At 52.1% G+C, this 25,070-nt stretch overlaps 1 protein-coding gene across 1 annotated transcript in view; it reads right to left on the reverse strand.

Moving 5' to 3' along the window:
• Positions 1-23,505, reverse strand: part of LOC144169500 (glypican-6-like) — a 125,311-nt gene extending 101,806 nt beyond the window's left edge. The window contains exon 1 of the mRNA XM_077698690.1: positions 22,971-23,505. Within this exon, the coding sequence (XP_077554816.1) occupies positions 22,971-23,136 (166 nt within the window). The 5' untranslated portion in view covers positions 23,137-23,505. The remainder of the gene's footprint in view (positions 1-22,970) is intronic.
• Positions 23,506-25,070: the final 1,565 nt, after the last annotated feature.

Raw genomic sequence — 25,070 nt, forward strand, 5'->3', positions numbered from 1 at the left:
CGAAATTAGGGGGGAAGAAATGGGGCTGCGTCGAGCCTGGTGATTGACCGAGCCCTCGGGTCCGACGCTGGAGTGGCGATCTAAATGTTGCGTGCTCGCCTGTCCGAGACTTCGCAACGAGTGATCAGGGAACGTGGTAGCACCGACGGAACAGATGGAACTACATATATACTTGAAAAGCGATACAGGACTTTCGTTTGTGCGTTTTCTTCCTGGCTGTTCTGCGTTTATTCTTTATGTTCTATATGTTTCTGGATGTTTCTTGATGTGCTGTAGTATTAAGATGGGTTCTCTATCCCGCTCACTTGCGAGCGAGTAGCAATATGGATTGCTATGTACGCCAGTAGCGTATGAGAAGTGCACGCAATTGCTTTGTAACCATCAACAGTCGTAAAAATACCAACAGGCCTCGTGTCATGTCGTGGCAGCTCGCTTCCAAGACCACATGGCGCGTGAGCTAATTTCTGCAAGCCCCCACGACCCGCCGCGGTGGCTCAGTGGCTAAGGCGTTGCGCTGCTGAGCACGAGGTCACGGGTTCGATTCCCGGCCGCGGCGGCCGCTTTTCTGATGGAGGCGAAAAGCAAAAACGCCCGTGTGTACGAGATTTCGGCGCACGTTAAAGATCCCCAGGTGGTCAAAATTAATCCGGAGCCCTCAACTATGGCGCGCCTCATCGCCTGCGTTGCGTCGGCGCTTTAAACCCTACAATCAATCAATCAAGCCCCCACGCCAGTGTGTGTAAATGAGACTTCCCCGAATCCCATAAACAAACGCCTTAGTCACGGCGCGGCGTGTTTTAACTGCGTGACTCATCGCAAAGCGAATTGTATGACAATACAGAGGTTAGATCTGCAGTGCTCCGCGCAGACGACAGCCTTGGGGATTCCACTTTAGTGGATGGACACACTTGCATAAGTAGGCCTGGCATGAAGCTGACATCTGAAAGGAATCCGGAAAAGTTACGGTATTTAGCAATAAAACTGCGATTATTAATTATGTATACGTCACACAAAACGAAAAAAAAAACAGCAGAAAACGTGAACAAGACTGCCTGTAACCTAACCTCGTAAGAATTGAGAGGTACCAAGGTGTACATGTCGCAGCTATAGTCGCCCCAGCAGAGCTGCAGCAGTAGCAGACGACGAGCTCGCAGACGACGTCTGCACGGGCCCAGCGGAAGTCATCAGGGAAAGAAGCCGGAAGCGGCCCCGTTCCCGCTTCCAACCCAGGGTACCCAGGGCACCGCCGTCGGGTCGTCCACGCGGTGCAGCCGGCAGGGGGCATACATATTACATGTGCCCCGCAGTAAGTAACTGGGCAGTGCCACCGGCTGTGCGCGCCCCGCCTCTCACATGTTCGCAGCCGAACTCCTCGACGACGCTCGCGACCAGCAAGGAAACCAGTGGTTGGGGGGCGGACCAGGAGGGACGAGCGCGCAGACGACACAAAAAGGGAAAAAATAAACGCTTTAATACAGACACGCTCACAAATGAAAAGAAACATTTAAGTGGTGGTCACACAAAATAGGAGCGGGGGGAGGCGGGAAATAAAGAGGAACCGAAAGAGACGACGCAAGAACTGACGAGTGCCGCCCCTTCCGACACCACCCTCTCTCCGCGTTCTAACGGGTGGCAGGGCGTAATGAGGCGTCAAAAATCTCAGCGGTCACGCTAGAAGGCGCGCACTCCCTCCACTTCGCTTCGAGCTGCGGCGGCGGTGGCGGCACGACAGAAGGGGTGGCGCGCGCTTTTTTGAACGCCCAGAAACGTCGCACGAACGCAGCCGCTGCTTCCTTGCTCCTCCACAACGCATCTGTCGTGAAATTTTGTCTGCTTCGCTCGCCGTGCCGTTTATTTCCCTCCGAGCACTCTCCCGTGCTCTCGCCGTGCGCGTGGCAAGTAGGGACGCCACTCGAAAGCACGCGTGAAGCAAGAATCGCACTCCCCCTCCCCACCGACATACCGCCTGTCGCGCGGCCATAACTCTACGTCCTCGAGCTAGGCTGACTCGTTCATTGTGCGTGCGGTGCGCGGAGCTCTTGGCGGAAGGAACCAATTGTACGCCTGCGTACAGCGCTGGGCTGAAAGGCCCACGTTCATGAAGGGTGCTTTAACGCCACGCCGAAATGTGGCGGCTGCGACGAGCAAGAAGAAAGGCGCGGTTTATAATGAGCAGGCCGCCGTATGCGGAACTTTAATGAGCCGCACAACCTCATAGGGAGAATAAAGAAGAAAGGCGCGGAACACAACTGGGACTGCAGCGGAGCGTTGTTCGTTACCTCCACAATACAAACGAGATGATAATGAGGCGCACTTAACGCCCACATTTGGAATCGCGCCGGAATACCTTGAGGGAGGAAACGCGAGGAAGAAAGCCAACTCCAATGCGCGAGTGTCGGTGTATTTCGGCCGTCTTGCACGACTGAGGAAACGCAGTACGGCCTCGTTTATTCTGACTTGAAGGAAAACCCGGAAAACCGTGCGTCTGGGCGATAACACGCGTAAGCCGTGTAGAAATATGTACGAAAACGACTGTTCGACGCTTCTGGCACGCAACTTTGTTAGGTGAAGATACAAGGTGAGCGGGATACTGTCTCGACGGACTTGTAGTCACCGAGCGAGTATTACTCGGACCCTGCAGCATTGCTGATAAATGCTTTCACTCTTTACTTCGTGACTGGAAGCACTGCAAAGGCTATACTTAACGCCTGTACAGAAAGGCACGGCGTGATCTGCTCGCTGCAGAAGATACGTATTCCGGTTTCTGCGTTGCTGTTGTTGCTGTTTTTTTTTTTTAAGTGGATATTGAATGCGCTGATTGCTGCAATCGAAAGGAAGCCGACCAATGGCCGACATATAGCTCGAGTGACGTCACTCAAGCGCACATACAATGCTCGGACAGAGAAAAAGACAGAGAAAGAGAGAAATCTTTGGAGCGAATTTCTACGTAGTACTATGCGATTGGAGAGCCACAATATTTTTTGGCTGGGGTACTTCTTAGTCGTACTGCACACGCTTTGTGTTGACTACATTCTGAAAGAATTTCAGATTTTGGGATAAAAATATGACGAAAAGTGTTCCAAAGTCCTTTCTAGAATGCAGTTCCAGAGGAGAAATTTCCTTCGCAGACGGCGGTGAATAAAAAAAGAAAAAAGAAGGCCCACACGACAGCCACGTTAAGAGGGAAGCCAACGGCGTCCGCAGCGTCAAGCGAAAAGCCGCCGCATCTGAATTCGTCAGCTGGCCGCGCATCGATTTATCGGTTGTCGCGTACGGGAGGCAAACGTGAAATCGGTTCCCGCGTCGCTAAATAATTCACGCGTATGAACTCGTCGTTCACACTCGCGCGAACACCAACGTAAAAAGAAAGAAGGTGTGAACTAAGCAAAACGGCATTTCTTCTGGCGCGCTGATCGAAAACAGAACATCCAGCCCGAAGCCTGGGCGCCTTGGCCTTCAGCCGTTTATACGGTGGGCACAGGCAACCAGCCGTCGAAGCAGAGGAAAAAAAAGAAACGGAGAAAGGGTGAAATAAGAAGGTACCCCGCTGAACGGAATTTTTTTTTTTTTTTTTTTTGGCAGAGGAGCGTGCCAGAGGATCAACGTCGCGTCACCCAAACAACGCCCTCTCCCTGATTTACACACTCGCCCACCATCTCTCTTTTCGTCCCCATCAAACTTCCGATGTACAGGCGCCGGTCTACGGCAACGCCTGCATGCACGTACTGCACAGCTCGATCGCAGAAAACAGGACTAAAAAAAGAAAAAAAAAAGGAAGGGGGGAGACAGACTGGAGAAAGGAGGTCGCTCACGCTTCGGAGATCAAACTGGGCCGTTAACTTCGCACGCTTTTACAGCGTGGCCTGTTCAAATGAGACGATGAATCGCCGGTGAAGTCGGACTCCCCCGCGATCATCAGTGCTGCGAAACGACCGAGGCAATTACGAATAACGCGGTAGCTCTTCAGAGCCCCACGAAAACAAGCCACGGCATCATGATCCCCAAGGCGTGCATCCATTTTAATTCTCCGTTCGTTCTGTCCGTGCATTTTCCGCGAGTTACTAAAAAGAAAGAAAAAAGGAGAACTCCGAAGCCGAAGGTCGTGGGACGGAACAGTGGAAGTCTGAAAGCGATTTAATGGCGCCTCAAGTGTACGGGGGAAAAGATTCAAAAAGACAGAAAGAAATAAAATATGCGAAAAAAAGAGGAACAGGACAAAAACGAAAAGAAAGAGAAGGTGAAAAATGACAGAAAGGGGGACTTACTAGAACCACAATTTGATGATATCCGCGCATACCTATCAGGCTAAAGAAAAGGGGGTGGGGAGAGGGGGGGGGGGAGGTTGAGAGGGAAATTTTTCTCCGTTCAACAAAAAACGTCGGCGAAGCTACTCAACCTAAAGAAACGCAATAAACGAAAATAGGGAAGACCGCACTGCAAGTAAAGCACTGTATAATTGCTCTGCCTGTGAGCGTGTAGAACAGCGCTAAAGCGAGAAGGATCGTGAAAGGAGAAAAAAAGGAAGACAGCGCGTAAAATCGGATTTTTTCGTCAAAAAAACTGTGGAAGAAAAAAAGCAAAGCCATGCAAACTCTCAGTAAACCAGCAAAACAAGGGCCTTGCCCTCCTATGAGACAAAATCAATAATCTTCCAACAAAAAGGAAAGGGGGGGGAGCAGCGAATGCGCTCGAGCATTCACGATGAAGAAAAACGCGTAAAGGCCACGTTTTTCCCCTCTCGCAATTTATCCACGATTAAAAAGAAAGAGAATTAAGAAAAAGGGCGTCGGGAAAGTGCGTATATACGAATGCTGCGGCCGCTGAACTCCCGTTCCAGGGGCGCATCCGAAGTCGATTTTCGTCGCTAACTGCACGACATAAAGAAAGGGTTATGCTTGAGGCAGCCGGAAAAGAAAAAAAAAAAAAAGACGGGAGATATATGTGAGGGAAAGGCTACTTTACGCGGGCAGGCACCATAAAATGCGCGGACGGCGGCGCGCAGGCATTAAAAAGAACGCACTCGCGCGTGGCTTGGCCGGGTTCGGTAACTTATAGATAAGGGAAAAGAAGCGAACGTCTTCATGGAGGCAAAAATGCGGCCAGCCCCTTCGGAGCGGCTTCACCTAATAGAATGCACTCGCACGGCCGACCTAGAAGCCCAACGTGCATACCGAAAGCACGACCGAGCCCCTTTTATTCCAAAAGCAGCGTTGTCTATATGCAGAGCATGCGGAGGAGTCCGGTGCTTGGGCAACGGGGCCGCATACGAAGCAAACCATCTCGACTGTAGCGCAACCGCAAGAAATGAAGACCTCACAAGCAAAGGAAAAAAGTGGCGGTTGACCTTTCCTCGACAAAGCCGTCGAGCTGCATGAACTGCGAACTTGAACGAGCAAGCAGGCAGGGAAGCAAGCAAGCAAACAAGCTGCCATTCCTGGTACGGCGGTGGGCAGGGATTTCATCCCTTCTTGGCCAACCCATACAGCGCGCGCGTATGAGAACTGCCGGTACGTCGGCCATTTTTTTTTTCTTTTGTTGACGCAAGGTGTCCCTTTGGGTCTGTCCAACGACAGACTGGTCCGCACACACCTTTAGTCAATCTACCGCGTGCAAATGAGCCGTGCGAAAGTATTCGAGCCGGGTCTGTTTGCAGGTATCGGTTGCGACGGGCCGGTATTTCTGCTGGTTCTATAGCTGAGGCACATTTTACAAACCAAGCTGGATGATTTTAGTGCAAAAGCATTACGTGTCTTGTTGAGCGAAAAAGCCGTCGGAGTCAGAAATTAGGTAGATAAACAACCGCAGCCAGCGGCAATGGGTATATGTTGATGCGCAGCGCAGGGAGGAGGGTATGCGACGCGGGTATGCGACGGCCCGACGTTAGGCCTAATGTCACCGTTGAGGTCCATGTCGTCAGCCGGAACCGGCAGCCGGTACTGGCAACGAGTATGAGGTTGCTCGGCATGAGGTTGCTTACCGACGCAAGAGCCATATCGTGATCTATGGACGTAAGAAAACGGCGTGTCACGCAGTTCGGTTGGCTGAAACGTAAAATGACGTCACTCTTTAAATGACAGTTGCGGCAACAGTCTGAACCCGGCCTGACATTGAGCCTCAACATGCGACGTCACGCCTAACGTCACGCTTTGACACGTCATAAACATGCCGCCAAACGGGGCCAATCAAAAAAGTAGTTTTTGCACTCGTTGTACCTCAAGCGGTGGGTACCGGTTGACAGAGGCAGAGACCGCGGGGAGATGAGGTACAACGCTACGGCTGCTCGATAGGGGAGAGAAAAAAAACACATATACTGCGACTAGTTTTGCGCTAAGCCGGCCAGCAGAGAACATGTAGCGGGTGCAGTACGTGTGGTGTGAGGGTGAGGAAAAGCTAAAACTGAAGCGAGAGTGTGCAAATGAGGAAACTGAGGAGCTAAAGTTGCACAAAAAGCCGTCTCGCCGACACGACGAACGGGCGACTGAACGAAGGAACGGACATCACAGGTGAAGTTCGTTAAGAAAAAAAATGCGTTTCGGCTGGGGCGGATATCCTAATCGGCAACACGTCCTATGGGAATGTCTTAAAAATGCCCTAAACATACCTTACTAACGCTCACCAACGCAGCTCTCACATGCCGTTGACCCGCCCTGGCTCACCCTTGCCTCTTCTTTCAAGGGAAACTGGCTCGGTCTTGAGCTGCAGAATAAAGTTTCATCTCTCTCTCTCTCTAGCTCTAGTGCAGTGCATCGAAAATTCAGGAAAGCAGAGTTTGCCATTCAATGGAGACGACCTGTAATCGGGTCGTCTGAACCACTGTCGGTTCTCAGTAAAGTTTTCTCTCTCTCGGCTCACACTCGCGAGCTTTCGAAATATAGTCCATGAAGCCTTAGCAAAGCGTATACGAAGCCTAGCACGAATCTCGCTTGCTCGAACGGGCAATCCGAAATGAAATCACTCCCTATAGTTAAATATCCTTCCGCGTAAAAAAAAAAAAAATTACTCCCCCCCCCCCCCCCCTTCCTCGCGGGAACCCCTGTGTAGATGCGACGCATAGGGGGTTCCGTTGTTGTTTCCGTTAGGTTGATTCTCCCATCGCGTGAAACGTGCCGTGAACCCCCCTGCCGCGGCTATGACGCAACGTGGCGCGGCTATGACGCAAAACAATCCAATCCCTTCCAAATCCAATCCAATCCAATCCAAGTCAATCCAATCCAATGCCCCTCGCGAGAAAGTGTTCGCTATCGGAGAGGAGAGGGGGTGAGCGGCGGAGAGCGCAGCTCGCGCGGCGAGCAGAATGAGGGAGGGGTGTGGACGGACAACGACAACGCCGTATGGAGGGACAAGGCGAGTGAATGAGATGCCGTCGCATCTAAAACAGTGTGCGTAGTACAGTTGGGCGAAGTCTTTACAGCTACCATCGCCGGCACCAGCTGCCGCCTGTGGCTCGCGTTCGAGGAAATGCGATTCCGGCAGCGATACACGTGCGGCGAAACTGCCGCCAACACACGACCGCTGACACAACTGGGTCTTTATATTTACAGTCAGCCGCTTTCAAAAAGCCTTTGCGGCAGACACGCCGCAGAAGGGGAAACAACAACAACAATGACAACAACAGCAGCAGCGACTCGTGAAACACGACAGAGCACGGAAGAGCTCCGTGACAGGCGGGACCACGTGCGAAAAAACGCGATCGATAGGCGCGAGTCCAATTCGCACCCGAAGAAAGATATAACGGGAGAAAATGTATGACGAGTCTGGGGAAGAAACGCGGAGGGGCGCTTTGTCGCGAGATGAGCGCGCGCTGTCACCGACAAAAGGCCTACAGTAACCGTGAGAAGAACGAGAGAGGAGGAAAAATTATGGGCTAAAACGGAAATCGTAAACAGTATATTCTGTTTATGCTGAAAATTTCGAGCAGCTTCTACGGAGCTGCACTCACGCGCGCACGTTCATGTCGTTCCGATCAATTGATTCATTACGCGGTGCGCGGCACGAAATGTTGGAGCACGCGGGCTTGCGTGCGCAGATCAGCGTGTCGTATAAACACTCGTTCTATCGACGTCCTCGGGACAGTAAACTGGCTTCGTTATACGCGGAACTCCGTTATGAGCGGAGAGCATTTGCTCTCCGTGCACTGCTCCACTGGAGAACTTAAAAACCTTCGAAAGAATTCGAGTAGTGCGGTACGTTATAAAGAAGGTTTTCTTCAGTCACATCTACTAGCAGTACGTGAATGATCGTCTTTAAGCTGCAGATACATGCGCGTTCGAGCGATACGGTTTCCGACGCGACGCGGCGAAATATCAAGAAGGTTGGACCTGCGGAGTACCGGACGACCCGGAGGTCTTGCGACAGCCAGACCGGTTTTCGGAGCGGGGGGATAGAGGGGGGGGAAGGGGGGGGGGGAGGGGGCCCATGCGCAGGGACGTCTTTTTCCGGTAATCTGTTTCGCAGCGCATGCAAAAACTTTACCATTCCTTCCTAAAGAAAGTTGAGAGAAGCGCGAAGGCTTCGTCCAGTCCAAGTAAAGTGCGTCCAATCCAAGTAAAGTTCGTCCAATCCAAGTAAAGTGCGTCCAATCCAAGTAAGCGTCCAATCCAAGTAAAGTTCGTCCAATCCAAGTAAAGTTCGTCCAATCCAAGTAAAGTTCGTCCAATCCAAGTAAAGTGCGTCCAATCCAAGTAAAGTGCGTCAATCCATCGTCAAACCTTCAAAAGACCCAAATCGCAAACGAAGAACGAACCCACGCGACGATTTTTCGTGCACTAAGCAAACGCACCTGCGAACGATCTAAATGTATACTGATACGTGGTTTATGAGATAAAGGCATACCATTGTACTCCTTCTTAATGATCGATGCGTGTATTGTCATATCTAGAACCCTCCTTTTTTTGCCATTTTCAAGTAACCGTTTTGACACAATTGAGGCCCCGTTTTACGTACGCGACGTGCATCCAGAGATGCTATGAGAGCTTTTCGGTCGACCAACCAGGTCTACAGGGAAATGCATTAGTTTTCTGACAGGACGCCATCGGTCCCACTTGAGAGCTTTCGCTTTAAAAAACGCGTCTCCTTCGCGTGAGATTAGCGTGCCGGAGAAAGAAATGGCGGGAGAAGTAGAAATCTAACAGCTGTTCTGGCTGCGAAAGAAGCGAGCTTTTGGGCCGAGACTGGCAAAGGCTGGCGTATTGCACAATATGGTCGTGCCGTAGTCGCCACGTCGGACTCCATCCGCCATTGAAGCAAAGCTTCGGAACTCCCGGGCGTGGAACATATACTCATCCGCGCGGCTTATCCTTTATCACAGCAGCACTTCACGGGCCGAAAGCCGAACTGACTTCTGGCAACGAGCCTCTGGGTTTCGCGCAAGGCAGCAAGTCTTGTAGATATACTTAAGTACGTGTTTACAAAGTGCTTACAGTCCTAGGCACTCGTTCAGTTTCGGGAAACCCGCGGCACGTAGTAATGTCAGTAGCTTCTATCGTTGCTGGCTTGAGGCCTGTAACTTCAGTTTCCCCGCCTAACCCGGTGGAGAACAGCGAAACATATTTAAAAGTGTCTTTAGCTCCGCTTGTGTAAAAAATTAGCAGTGGCTTAGCTCGGCTAAGCCAGGATATACGTGGCGTGAGCTAAGGTTCAGCTGGTTATTCTCAGCTTTCCTGGTTGTCTACGATCAGCTGATTATCATGCTTACTGCTGCTAAAACGATTTACAATTCAATCCAATCCAATCCAATCCAATCGCGGTGGCGGCGGCTCCGGCGCGCCAGCTGTGCGCCGTGAGACGTCACTGCTCAACCTCAACCAGTGTAGCTCACGCTACAAAAAATCGAGTAGCATAATATAGTTCCCGGTTTAGCACACCCTGCGGCATACCGACCGGTCCGTACGTAACTGGTTCGCCTAGCAGGGCCACGCCGTGGCCTTTGTCCAACCGCTCTTCGAAGCTCGTTAGCACGCCCAATGCTACGAATGACGCTCCTCAGCGAAACAAAGACCAGTTCACTGCTACGAAGCGCGCCGACGCATGACGAGCGAGCGACAGCGCCCCCGCGCTTTCACGAACGACGACGCTAATTGGCCGAAAACTCTTCCCTCAAGAAGGAAGGGAAAAAGAAAAGGGAACGAGACACGCACGCAAAGCAGTCGAAAAACGTGAATATAAGGTGGAGAAAAAAAAAACAGAAGATGCGTGAAAAAAAGGCGTTTGGCTTCACAAATGAAGAGTTGGAGCGCGCAGGTATACGGGGGTCGTTGCGACAAAGGAAAGGAAGGAAAGCACTCCGTTCGGAGAGCACAGCACGGAGCGGCGGGAGAGCTCTCGCAAGAAATCCCGCGAAAAAGCAAGGAAGTACGGATGAGGGGAAACGCAGGAGCGCGTCGCGAGCTCATTGATTATACATCGCCCGAAATCTCTTCCCCGCCTGCAACCGGCGCTTTTATTCTTTCAGCCGGTACGTTTTAATCCCCCTTCAGCGGCAGCCGACGAGTAGTGGGGGGAGAGAGGCAGTCGTGTAACTAAAGCCGTGGCACTCAGTCGGCTTTTTTCCCCGGCCCTTCCATCTTGGGCTCTAGCGAAGAGGAGGCAGAAAGGAAGCTACCAAACGAGGCACGACCGAGCGCAGAAAAGACGCCCGCCCGCTTGTCTGGGTTCTTCAACGCCGCCTTCCTCGCACCTCGAAGAGACTTCGCTCTCAACGCGGCGCGCGACAGGAGTGCGCGCGCGTAGCCTTTCGCGCGCGGGGGACCCTCGTCGGCCAAATTTAGCGGGGCACGTAGCGCCGGTGAGGATTAGGCAGGGAAAGTGTGCGCGGGTGGTGAAGGTGTGCGCACGTGTGTGGCGACCGTGTTCGCCCGGCGCTCGCTCAGAAGAGACCTGCTGCCGAGGCTGACAAGAGAGTTTCTGGAACCGGCCGGGCGGCACAAAGCAAGATCATCCCTTCGGCTTTGCTCGTCCTGCGCGCAGTTTCCCATCATTATACACGCTGTACTCTACTCTTCCCAGACCTCCTAGTTTCCCGCCCTTTTCTTCCTTTCTTACCGCTCAGGGAAAAAAAGCCTATTGCCGAGAAAATCCTCGTTCATCATTTGCCTTCGCCTCCGGCACACAAGTGACAGCCTCTTCTCCGACCGTTTTTGCCGCTTCTCGGCAAATTTAAGAAGCGGAAGAATAGCTGTAGCTCGCGCATTCCCGCTGGTTTCTCGCTCACGCGTCCTTTTCGGCGCATAGTCAGGTCGCAGGTGCGCGCTACAAGAGAACAAGACGCCGACGGTCCGGTACGGCAACTGCCAAGCACTGCACCGCGCCGAGGTACAGTCCGGCATTGTGCCGTACACACGGCGCGGAAGCGCTCCCCAGCAGCAGCGGAGCACGTCAAGCCGGCAGCTTCGTCTCGCAACAGGCTCCTCTCTCCGTCGAAGGGGGAAGAAGGGCGGCGGGGTTCTTTCTCAGACAGGCCGGAGTGACGGATGAAGAGGAATGCCGCCGAGGAGGCCGAAGGAGGAACAGCCCCGCGCCGCCTGATTGCCGCGGATCCGTACGTCGACGCAGTCATCGAAGGACAAAGAACCGCCCCGATCGCATCGGCCTCCGGTTCTTTTCGTTCCCAGAATAGCCAGGGCCTTAACCCCGCTCGCAGCGCCCCCCTCCCGGTTAGGGCCTCGCGAAGGCGTAGTCCTTCCTCTTCCTCCCACGACCACCGCCGTGTTGTACCCACCGATGCCGTAATGCTGTCCCAGGAAGCCTCATCTCCCCAACAAACGAGGAGGCACGCCTCCTCTGGCGCTAATTGGACATCGTCGACAGCCCGGAATGCTTCGTGGACCAGAAGGCTGGACCACGTGGGGGTGCGTCGTCGTTACACGCGACTTATCCCCTCTTCTTACTTGACACTACTGCACTTGCCGAAGGAAAAAGGCCAACTGGAGGGGGAAGCCCACCCAATGAAACGGCCGAAAGTATGGTCAGGAAATGAAGCTTGGTGTCCGTGGGCCTGCCTGAAGATACGGCAGAGAAGAAGTGCTGTCGAATGCCCAGAGGAATCGGACTCGCGGCGCGAGCGGCAGATAAATGGACGCGTTATATATCCCTTGCCTCCGTAGGGACGGAATCTTTGCCCATGCCCGCAGATATGCCAGCGGACAGAAATAAGCGGCCTACGGGAAGGCGAGCTCGACAACCACCGGGTCCAGGGGATAATGACAGCGAGGATCGCGAGAAGAAAAATGGGATGGTCCGGCCCGCGAGCTGTGTCTTTCTCTCTCGTTCATGATTAATGAGCCGAGCCTCCGGAGACGGCCTAAGAAGACGACCGACCTACCGCGGGATAAGGAAAGCGCACGCCACGGCATCGCGTTTATTACCGCCATTTTTCTCGTCCTCTGCGTCGCGCCACTCCTTCTCCATGCCGTATGGATTTCGCCACAGCAGAACCGTACGGGGCGGTGCGCGGAAAACTGCGACATGATGCGGACCAACGATCTTATGCCACCGTATTGGTGCATGTGGTGGCGATACGTTGCTTTGGTGCTTAGTTTACGCCCGTGTCGAGCTAGGCAGCTAACTCAAGTGGTGTGCGTTAGGAACCACAAAACTATCGATAGGCGGCGAGCCGGTCCTTGAGGGACACCTCACAAGGAACCGTACTGAGAAGGACTGTACCCCTTGATGGTGACTCAACAGTATAGAGTGAATTAAGCAGAGACCCCAAAGCTAAATTCGATATCTATAGCTGTGTTGTTTTTGTTCTTCCTCGCATGGAGTTTGGTTTGAACTTGTGACCCGCCGTGTTAAGTTTCGGAGCGGGCCACGAAGTATACGAATTCGTCCAGCAGGGGACCAAGGCGACGGCTCTGTCGATGCTTCAGCCAATTCGTAAATCTTCCAAGAGAGCGTCTAGCTCTCTTTTGGTAGTCCAGAAAGCGATCGAACAGTCACTGCGCGTTGCCCCGACATAAGTTCCACCTGACAATGTGCAGAAGTGCTCCATCGACGGACTGTTTGTTTAGCCGGCCGGAACGCGGTGAAGCTGATACTCGTCGCGATATACTGCGCGGGTGGTCGAGAGAAAGGTACCCAAACATATGGGAGTCCGCGCTGCGCGCAGAATGTGCACGCCAACCGTACAATACAAACCAACATCGCTTTAGCGACTTTCCGCGGTACGTTAAGGACCTCCTATTCTTTTCGCGCTGGCCGGTTGACTACAGGAGACTTGCATACTTAAAAAAAAAAAAAAAAAAAAACGGGTGTGAGCGTCGTGTCTCATATGAAGATGAAAACGGGAGTTCCTTCGTTTTGGGAAATTTAAAACGTTTAACGACTCTGCAAGAATGAATTCCAAGAAGGCTACCAACTAGCTGACTCGGGAAAAAGCTTGTATGTCGTCTTCAAATAATTAGGTACGGTTGGCGCCGCACTTTTAAGAACGAAAAATATAAGTTCATACGTAATTGATATCCGATCACTGCAACACATTAGAATGTGACACTTCCTCGCTCCTTTCTATCATTAATACACCAGAATGTATTCGTTGAATGAACCCCTAGGAACTCATTTTCGTGCGTTAAAGGTCGAGGGAGGTAAAGGTTACAGCCGTGTAGAAAAAAAAAAGGAAACGAAAGGAAAGCAAGCTTGGTAGCAGGCAATATTCTGACTAACTGCTACCGTAGTACGAAGCGTACTACAAGACACACGTGAAGCGACTCCAACGACGACTACAAGGCTCGACGAAGAGCGCGGCGGCACTCGAGCGAGCCGCCGCCGCCGCCGTGCAAAGCGTCCACGCCCCCTCCTCTCGACGCCTTGTACGCAGGCCGCCTGGCGTCCGTCCAAGAGATAGCGGGCGCACATCAAACGCCCCGCACCGCCCCTGCGCTGGACCACGGCGCGCGCCAGACGGGACAAGAGGGGCTGTTCCCCCCTCCCTGGCTTCCCCGCTCGAGGAGGCTTTCCGCTGCAGTGCGCAACCTTGCGCAATAAGTGCCCCCTCTTCATCGCGCTCCGCGCACTGCGGTCTCATTGACGCTCTGAAGACAGAAAAAACGAGCTCGGATTTGGTAACCAACTCACTCGGCTCCACTCCGGCCACGAAATCTGCTTTTTAACTAAAAAAAAAGAGGCCAAGAAATAATAAAAGACTTTCAAATTTCCAGCTACACGGCTTCAGCAGTGACGCAATAGAGGTAACACTAAAGACGTAATTATCATTGTGCTGCCTGCACTTTAGCATTGAAGCGACACGATTAAGCACAGTTAGGGCCCCGCGACAATCGCCAGTCATGTTTTACCAATCGCACAAACATCCTGTCACGTCATAAAGACCCGGTCAGAATATCCCGATTATTTGCTTCCAGTTTGGCCACAAAATTGGTACCATTATTATTATCTAGAGAAAGCCGTCTTTTTGACGAACCCAACCTGTATTTTGTCTTTATTGCCCCTTTAACGTGGACTGCGAGGTAGTACGCGATTCTACATAATTTCTCCCGTGACGCCTGTTTTGTACCATAAAACGATTGCTGCCAACGCAAATGCGCCGATATTTCGCGCATTTCATGGACGCGGCCTTGCGTAGCGTGCTGCGCGCGCCTCGCAAATAAGAAAGGACGGCCACTTCTCGTGCCGTTCCACACACACACACAGATACAGAGACGCGTTTACCGCGGGACAGAGACGTATCCCCCATAACACAGCCGTGTCTATATATAATCCCCGGAACCGCCGGGGGAGCGCTGCAGCACAAACACGACAGCGCCGCACCGCGCACGTCAACGTAAAGAGGGAATGATGGGCCACTCCGGGTCGGAAGCGGCGGAGCACTAAATGATTCAAGTAATGGGGACACCATCCAGGGACGCTACAGTAGTACGTCTTCGGCAGAGCGCCATCAACCTCCGGTCTCGCTCCGAATCCCTCTTCCCCTCTCTCCCGGAGAAGAGAGCTCGCACCGCAGCGGTGGGCATGTACTACGCTGCCGCCATAAAACGGCCCCAGATTGAAGCGGAAAAGGGGATATGAAAGGAAAACAAGAGTGGGCGCGGGACGCGCGGCAGAAACGAACGCGGAGGCTGCGAGAAACGTGTACGGGAGCGCAGAAACGGAGAAAACGTCGGGCCGACACGGCAGAACCACTCCTCCGCTCCAATCCAATAATTTCAAAACTAAAAGCCCGTCGTCTTGCTCTTACTCCCCCCCCCCCCCCCTCCCCCTCCCCTTTCGTTCGAATTCGGGAGCAGGCGTAAGCGTTACAGTCGAACCCCATCGAGATATAAACGCTACACAGAGACCAATCCTGCTGCCAGCGACAATCGAAAAAGGGGGCGGAGATATAAAGGTGGAGGAATGGGGGTCGAAAAAAAAACAAAAAAAAAACAAACGGGTCGGAGGCCGCTGCGCAGCGACGTATATATACGAAGACGACGAGGTTCTCGGTGCGGCGAACGAAAACTCTGCAGGCATCCGGGGGAAATCCAATCCCGCTATGGCTCCCCGAAACACAATATAGATATGCGGCGGACACATCCACAGCCATGAAATAGAGGCAACGGATGCCCGGAAATCAACAACACTGAGAGGTTTCGGGACGGAGGAAATAAAGAGGAATAACAAAAGAAAAAAAGAACACATGGCTCAGGGAGGCTACGGCGGAAGGCGGTGTGTGCGCAAGCCAACGCGTCTGTTTTCGGAAGCCCGCAGAGAGGCGACGCACGCACACAAAGCCACAAGCGACCTCGGTGCGCGCACGCGATCAGGGTGGCTGCCGCCGTTTCTCCTCCGCACTCGTAAAAACTCCGAACGTCTTCTTCCCTCCGAGTCCCGCCACGCCCTCCTGTTCCTGCTACGACTCGCCTCTTTACGCTGATTCACGCGACGAAAATGAATCGCGCGACGCGAACGCCATACCATATACGCCACACGGAGAACGAACGGGACCCAAGCGAGGAAGCGAAGTAAGTTACGCAGGGCCGACAAAGAAAGGTAAAGAGTACCGGCCCGCGACTGAAAGAAGCGAGCGTGAGCGGACGAAAGGCCGGTAGCGCGGCCGAAAATACCGGAAGCTAGAGGTTTTCGCGGCGAGGAAGAGGAGCAAGAGAGCGAAGTGATACAAAGGTCAACTCAAGTCCGGCTGTTTTACACGCGAAAGAAGCGACGGGCTAGTCTCTCTTTCGGTACGCCGCCATCAAAATCCTGTTAAGAATTTGATTAAGCTGAATTGGTTTTACAACAAAGTTGGGGGAGAGACAAGAGAAAAAGACTGCTGAAACCGAGCTTGACCCGGCCTGGCCACCCTATGCACAGAGCACCAAGAGAATGCCCGTACAAATCAGAGTAATTAAAAATGTCGCGTACAGGCTGGAATATATTTAACTACGGTGAACTTGGTTTGCAAATAATACCACGCAACTCCCACTCTCCGCTCTCCTCCACTGGCGCACCCCTCCAACATATGTCTTTCCTCTGATTCCTAAGTCTCTCTCTCTCTCTCTCTCTCTCTCTCTCTCTCTCTCTCTCTCTCTCTCTCTCTCTCTCTCTCTCTCTCTCTCTCTCTCTCTCTCTCTCTCTCACACACACACACACACACACACACACACACACACACACACACACACACACACACACACACACACACACACACACACACACACACACACACAAACTTCATTCTGTCATTCTCTACTCTTGACAGCCTATCCAGCACTGTCGCGCTCATCTCCCCTCTTTCGTTTATTTTCTTCCGGCCAGTTCAGAGTTCCTGTATATATATCCTCTTCGGGAAAGCATATCGACGAACTCTAGTGCTGCAGTAGCCCACCGTTCCCCTCGATGAACGCCCAAAGCACGCCTCGGGTGGATAAGTTTCTGAGACGGAAGCCAAACTTCGCCAGGCTGGTGTGTTGACTAATGCTTCCGCGTCATTGGCCTCTTAGCATCCCTATATTTATTTGTGTGTATACTGCTGCCCTGACGGGGAGCTCGGGGAGAACGCCACTGCGTGTGATGCCGTGTCTAAGCGCCCGATGATTAATGCCTCTCGCCGGCATCGCACAAAATTGCCTTCGTTGTTCTAACTCGCAGTTTCCTTTGACTTCTCCGGCAGTCTCCGTTGCCCGTCGTTCACGCGCTTTTCGGGAAAAGTTGTGCACAGCAGCAAGCACACCTCGAACGAAGTGTGTAGTGGCATCCAATCTCCCAGCCCCGCAAAAGGAGCAGCCGTAACGTGCTCGTAGAGCGGCGCTATGCGCATCTATGTGCACGCAACCCGTGCTGCAAGCCTTGGCAGTTTGCGACGTTGTGACATCTGACGAGCCGCAAAATCGGTTGACACACTGACACTGCTCGTGTGAATAGCTCACTGGACATTACAAGTGAGAAAGGAACGCTTTGTCGACACCATAAATTTTTTTTTTTTTTTTTTAAGTGGCGCAGAGAAACCGGCTCATTCATTCGCAGATGTAGAGAAATGTTAGGCAACCCATGCAATCCAGCGAGTGACCTCACCAGTTGCACATCACTCAATCAGTAACTGCCGAAAACGTCTCCAGGTGTCACATCCATATCCACGTTTCCGGAATTATATAGTCTTGTAAAAACAGCTTGAGTTAAACTTAGCATATTGAAGATTTTTTTTTGTCATCATGATCCCTTAAACGCTCAAAAAATACAAGTGCCATACCACAACGTCTCCTACCTCGGCTTAGTTCAGTTTACGCTAAAAAGCACACTGCGATAAATGACTTTTGCACCACGGCACAGCTAAATAAGCAGCTATTAAACATGAAGACACGTAATTGTGGAAATCTATCCTTACTACGTCGAAGCCGAGGCCGAACTTTTAGGAAAACAAACAGAAATGTTGTTAAAAGAGTACTTTTCGATCTTACATGCGCGGACCGGAGACAGCGAAAATTACGCCACCACCTCTGCTCCAGGTTTGCGACGCTAACGCGCGCGTTTCGACGACACCTTTTTTCCTCAGGTCGGCCGTACACGCCCCCTTCTTCCCCTCCCTCTCATTGCCTCCTCGTTTTCTTCGGTAATTCCTGAACACGGGGTCCGTCCTTCCGGCATGATCTCTCCCTCCCTCTCTCCCCCGTGAGTTCCTCCGTCTTGAACGGGAATCGATGCCTAATTTGCCGGTGGACAGGCAGCCGCCGAAACGGAAACGTATTATTGCTTCAACCCCCCCCCCCCCCTCCCTCTCAACGTGCCGCCGCCTCGCTCCACAAGAGGCCCCGGAATCCTCGTGCCGCCGAGAGTAGGGACTGCGAAGCAGGCAGGCCCGCCGGTAGAACGCAAACACTGAGCGGAGGAGCAAAGAGTGGAAAGGAAGATGTAATAGAAAATCTTTTTCTTTCTTTTCCTTTAAAGAGGGAGGGGGAAAGAACCGAGCCTTGTGGGGCTCCCCTACTGACAAGCGCACCCCATGGTAATAAATGCTCTTCGGACTGTACGCACAAACTCGTTTCCGCCCTCCCGCTCCCTCCGTACAGGTCCCGCACTATCCCACTTCCTGTTTGATTCGACTTTGCTAGTACGCTTCTTGAAATTATTGCCGCTGCTGCTTCTGTTTTAGATCTACTTTTGCCAAGGCTTCTGGCGTGCGCACACGGAAATGACAAGGCGCCAGAACAAACCGAGAACGAAGCATAAAAGTGCACGCGGAGCGCGTCGTGCGCGAGCACGCCCGGTTTGTCGCCAATTGCGAAGTTTCACGCGGGCGCGCGCAAGAATTATGCGCGAAAGAATGGGGAGAATTTGGGAACACCGCGCCGGGAACGCCGCTTTCCCGAGAGCGCGCTTTTTTGGGTTCATTGACGCGAAAGAGGCAAGTTTCGCGCGCAAATGCGCAGCTGACTTTCCTTACGTTCGCCCTTGTGCTTTGTGCCGCTGCTGTTTTTTTTTCTTTCTCATATGCAGACCCGTAGAGAGAATGTAGGTGAGCAGCGGGCTTGACACGGAGGAATTCTCTAACCAACACTCGCTGAAAGGCTCGAACAAAAACATATATACGACGGTCGTATAAATTGACGTCATTCCAAGCCGCTTAGGGGACATTGCTTCGTTTCATCAGGTTCTGGAGAAAAAAATCGTTGTAAAGCATTCTCCCCCTCCCTATCATCGTCCTCACTAAACTCTGCGTCCGCACTCATTAGATTACGAGGGAGTTAATTTAAGAATGATTTAAAGCATCCATACAATGTACGAATGCGTCAAAACCGCCTACGCCTTTCTTACCGCTAACAAAAACACTCACGGGCAACTTATCAAACACACGCGGTTTGTGTGCGCGCCTCTCCATACATCGCGAATAACGGGATTGCATCCCGCTCCTCAACTCGCTCCGCCGCTCCACGACATTGCTTAAGCCCGGTCAAAACCGCGCGTGTTATGCTTCCAACGTTGCGTAGCCGCAGAACTAAGTACGCAGAATTATCCGTATTCATTTTCTCCCTCTTCGCATCTCCCGAAGCTCGGTCATGCAAATTATTTCTTGAAGCGGGAATCGTTGACCGCTACAGGGAGGTGCTTTCGAATCCCGCATTCCTTCGTGCTGCGGTGGAACCGATCTTGACTGACGGTGTCGGCGTATGGTCATCGTCCATGGGTGCCGTGTCGGCGGCTCTCAACTGCGCGTGGCTTCACAAAGTTTCAGCGCGAATTCGCCAACAACGTCTAGCTACGTCTATACCGTACAACTCAGGTTCAGCTTTCAGCGGCCCTGGTATTTGTAACGGCTCGCCAGTGTCCGGCCGGTGCTCGCTGCTGGGGAGGGCGTCGGCGAATAACGGACGCTGCCAGCTGTCACTGGCGATTCCGATTACAAGACGCAGCACCAGCATTCTTTCGCCAAAAGCGCATTCCAGAATGCACACGGACGGGGGAGAAGGGGGGGGGGGCAACTTCTCGCCAAGCGGCGACGCATTTGCCGAAGTGGTTTGCCTCGCCATTCTAAACGCCGCCATTAGAGTAATAAGCGGGGGACATCAGCCGCTGGAGGCGACCGCGAAAGTAAACAGTCCAATCGGCAGAATGCCAGCGCGATGTTTCGGAAGCTGGCCTAGCTGCCGGGCTCCTGCTATATGCAAGCCCCGTCGCTCCTGTGTTCCCCGCAACGCTCAACGGAGCAATTTAGCGTCCGGCGCACGTATATCGGCGTCATGCCCGCGGCACTGCTAAGGCCACGCTCGCCGCGCAAAGTGGCCGCGCCGCGGCTGCCGCTGTGGTTTAATTAATTGGTAGCGAAGGGACGGCGAACTGTCCGGCACGGCCCTTTTCCGACCTGGAAAATTCTGTTTAAATAAAAGAAAAAAGGCCGTCGGATACTCGAAAGAAAAGTTGAGAGGAAGTGAAACGATTCTCGCACGTGATGTACTACATGTACCTCCATAAACAATGAGCAGCCAGTGCTTATGTCTGCCACTATACCGCAAGTGGGTGGGGAATTCCCGCTCGTCCAAAGTGAATTGAAATGACTGCGCGTGGGCGTCTGTTTCTGAAGGTGACCGTCCTAAACGCTGTATACCCTAGGCGTCTTGAAAGCGCTTGTCCGATTTGCCGTCAAGCAAAACACAGCCGTTGCAACTGATTTCAGTCTTCCGGCGACTCACGGAGGAACGGAAACAACGGCGGTCCCGCCGGCACTGCAACTGTGTGACAATATTCAAATTACGAACTGGAGATCCAGGTTGGCTTTAAAAAACAAATCAGCGGTGGAAAAAAAATTAAAGATTGAAATGTTTTGATATACAGGAGAGCTGACACTTGCACTACCTTCTTTGTTTCTTATTCGGATACTGAGGCACTGGAACAAAAGAGCGGGAGCGGGAGGAACAACCCCTCTCCACAGTAATAAAGCTCTCTCTCTCTCACACACACACGCACGCACATCTGGCACATTCGGAACCCGTTACAGAGTTCTTTCGGGTCTACCTGTGCTCGTAGAACGTCAAGCGGGTGCGCTTCCCCGCGACGCACCAGTTCTTGCCTTCAAAAGTGGACAGGTCGACCGTTGACGAAAAGCGCGGCGGACGATTGACATTACGTAATGTAGCACGCCGCTGGGCCCCGCAACCGTCGGACTTGGCGATTAATCAGCTTCGCCCTTAAGCGACTTTCGGGATTGGTCGTTGATGTGCATTGTAGCGAATCGCACTCACCTGCGGGAACTCTTTTGAGCAATAATTTACACGCGCTGTTCAGTACTGATCGCTAGAAGCAATGAACAATAAATTCCCGCTTTTTCATCAACTCTAATTATTGCATTCTGAATGCTAACGGTTCACCTTCTTAAATGATTTCATGTTTACGTTCCACTGTCCTTTTACCTTGAGGGAATGTTATTAGATGGGCCTCGTCTCGTCCGTTTTCTATCCCAGTGCGCGCAGTCGCTGTTTGTTCTTCGCTGAAAAGCTTTAAGCCGCTTTCGACGGTCTTTCGAGCCATGCGGAGAACTCGAATCTCGCGAGCTGTGTCCTTAATATTAACTTACGAGGCCCCTAAATGGCGAACCTATAATCCAAACAGCCTGCTCTGATATTCCCCCCGTGCTTAAAAGCTCTTAAGCCACGCCGGAAGCTCTTTCGAGATGCCGCGAAGAGCTGGGAGCTTATTGAGTTCTGCTGTTGACAGATAAGGTCCGAAACAGGGAAATTAATCGAATAATAAATTGACCAGTTTGATTAGAGTCTTCGTAAAATTCGCTATAATCAGTCAGAAATAAAACGATCTCAAAAATTTCAAGGCGCTAAGACTAGGATCAGACGTTTTTTCGAGGTTAGATTTTTCGTTCAGGTCGAGGCGAGAATGAAAGAATTAAGGACTGAAAGAGAAAGTAGAGCTAAAATGGAAGAAGAAAAAACAGACAGAAAGATAAGATGGAGCAGCGTATAGTTAACTTTCGGTATGGTAATTACTTCTCCGAATGAGAACATCTTATTTCAGAACTTGACTGCACCTCGCGGAAAATTCTCTCCGTGGTAAGGGCGGCTGGCTCTGAAGACTAATTACACAACAGTAATCAATTATTTCGCGAAGTTTCTTTTTTGCGACCCAATTAGTGAAGTTCGAAACTTGCTCTGCGAATAATATCGCGCTTAAGAATAGCCTTCTTTGAGATTTACGGCGCCTTGCCTGTACCTTCTATATATTGTGCATGGTGCTTCGGGGCAGTTTTCGTCTTTAGTATGCAGTGTATCATGTCGTCCAAATGTCTAATGCACTGTTTCTTTGCACTGTATCTTTAGAATTAGTGTAGTTACAAAGCGGGAGTCACCAGGAATGGCAACCGAAGAATGTTACCTACCGATTTCTCAAACAGATTGCGGACATCCCGTTTTCTAGAGCTGTGGTGATATTTAGTGTACGTTTCGTCATTTTTTCTTTCATGCGCTTTTCCCCTCGTGTGTAGAGTAACGAACAGTTCGAATAGAGCATTGACGCACGTTATCGAACACTTCGAAAGCCTGAGGGAGCGTATATAGCGTATGCGGACGCTGCACGCAACTAAAGACTGGTACATAATCGATATGACATGATTTAGAGGCGCTCTCGCCGGTCAAGGCTCCACATTACGAGCTGCCTGTAGAACACTCTGTGACAGCTCGTTAATTAACATCTATACTCTCAAATTCAGCGTCCCGTTGTAGACTTGCTTCATGTCACCGCGCACTACCAACGCTCTCGGAATGGGACTACCAAAAAAAAGTTCACAGAACAGCATCATCGGTAAGCTATGTGACCGGTTTCGTTCAGGGAACCGGTCGGCTACAGAAGTTCGGTGCAATAGCTCACGTCACTGAATTGAAGTTTATATGAAAAGTAGTCGCACTTCTAACAACTTGCTAAAGTGTCAGACTCTCCAGCGGGGCAACTTCGTCGATGACCACAGAGGACGGCTCGCTTGGCGCCAGCGGCCGGCCACTTGGCGAGAGAAAAAGGAGGACACTAGCAGGTCACGGACGTTTCCTCACCTGAGATGGCCCGCGAAGGGACGTCGTTCTCGAATCCTTTCCCTTGGAAGGCGTACTTGACTCCCGAACAGCCGGGTTCACTGCTCTGAGCTGCCGCAAGCCACGAGTCGGCGACCAGCGAGGTGGCAACCGCGAGCAGAAAGCGGCCGAAACACGTCTTGCCCATTGCTCGAAGCGGGACGGCGGCGTCCTCAAGGCGATGTCAAGAGGCGAGCCGCGACGGGGAGCGCGCGTGTCCGATGATGCCCGGGAGACCAGCGGCGCGAAGCCGAGAAGCGAGGAATCTGCGAGTACTGCTACGTAGTCCTGGCGTATCCCATAACAGGCTCGCGCAGTGCAGACGAGTAGAAGCGTTAGCTGGGCTCGCTAACGGCGATCGCCGTCGAACAGCCTCGTGAATTGCAATCAGGGCCTTCGAACGGAGCACCACAACATCCCACACGGAACGCAGCCGCACGAACAAATGCTGTCCGAGAGAGGAGTGCCCTTCTCTCTCTCCGGTCCAACAATGCCCAGTGTTGCCCGAAGCGCTCTGAGGTGCAGCTCCGCCGGCGAGCGCGCTCTGCGACAAGATGTGCGCGGTGGAAGGTGGCTGGCGGCGCTGCGAGCGCTAGGACGCCCGCTTCTGCTCCTCTTTACGTTTTCACAGCAGTTCGCGATCTCCTGACTGTTGAATACGGAAGTCGTATGTACTACGTAAAATGTTTTTGTGAGAACGACTATTAAACTTTGAAAACCGTTACAAATTTTGCTTTTACTACTTGTTGCCAGATGGAGACACCACCGATAGACTCATATGCGTCGAAAAGGAACCATAAACTCGTACCTTTTCATTGTAAATTTACAAATTAATCAACGAACATATTTTTAAGCTCTGATTAATTCATGTTTTTGCCGCTACTCATGGCTCGTTGGTGTGTTCATGGTTATGATCGCGTTCTGCAAGCACAGATGTAGCTACTGCCGCGCCAGCTGTTATGAGTATCTAAAACTAGGCTTTCTGGCGGTTCTTGAGGTTCAGTTTAAATTCTTGGTAGGGACAAAACAAAACACCCGACGTGCAGCTTTCTTTCTTTCTCTTTGGGGCAAAGCCCCTTAGGGGCTCGGGCTGCCGGCGTCTAATGTCGTCGTCGTAACCATTGTCTCATGTAGTCACGGTACGAAACACCGGGACAGTCATTTACTCCTCGCGCTAGATCACTTCGTGCTTCAAAGACGCGAAACTTTTACAACAAAACTGTATACCTCTACCCCCCAACGGTTTCATTTCCGTTGGAAAAAACGCGAAGGCACCAAGAATACACTTATACAGTGGACACGGCCCAGGATTTCCCGTTCTTTCTTTCTTTCTTTCTTTCTTTCTTTCTTTCTTTCTTTCTTTGGGCTGAAGTGAAACATCATAATACCAGAAAACCGCAAGCACCCTTTGCTGTAACTTGGTAACCGTTGACAACCTATTTAAAGTACAAAAAAATAAATATCAGACCGAGCGGACAGCGCTTCCGATGCGGAACTCGTCCCAATGTCAGGCAGGGACAAGCTGTTATCGTACAGTGATATCATCGGTCATTACCGTTTAGGCCGGGCCCGCTTCCCACCCGCGCACCCATCCCTCCGTAAACGGCATTCGGTGGTCTGGCGACTGCTACAGACCCACTCGTACCCAAATCCCCTAGTGTATAGCTATTGTTACCCAGGGCGCTATTCCCCCCAGTGTCATAGATGTCAGCAACGAGCGGACCTGGCGCACATGCTATGGCAGTGTCCGCAGGCGATCACAAATGGCCGCACAATCACTAACAGTGTGCAGTGGGAGACCGTGCTGCTCAGCTCCAGCCCGGAAGATCAACTCTGGGCCGTCCAGCTGGCTGAGGACGCTGCCAGAGCCCAAGGGCTCACGGCCGACGACTAAGCTACACAGCTGGCAAATTGAATAAAGTTCACTCTCTCTCTCTCTCTCCGGACATGGGCCGAGATGAACCATCACAACACAAGAAAACTGAAACGGGATTGACAGGGGCGTCGGAACAGGGGGTGCAGGGGGAGCGACGGCTCCCCCTAATGTACAAATGGGGGAGCATGGCTCCCCCAGTCAAGGGG

The sequence above is a fragment of the Haemaphysalis longicornis genome, unplaced genomic scaffold (assembly GCF_048455015.1).
Source record: "Haemaphysalis longicornis isolate Haplotype H1 unplaced genomic scaffold, Haemaphysalis longicornis Haplotype H1 scaffold_2, whole genome shotgun sequence".
Taxonomy (NCBI): domain Eukaryota; kingdom Metazoa; phylum Arthropoda; class Arachnida; order Ixodida; family Ixodidae; genus Haemaphysalis; species Haemaphysalis longicornis.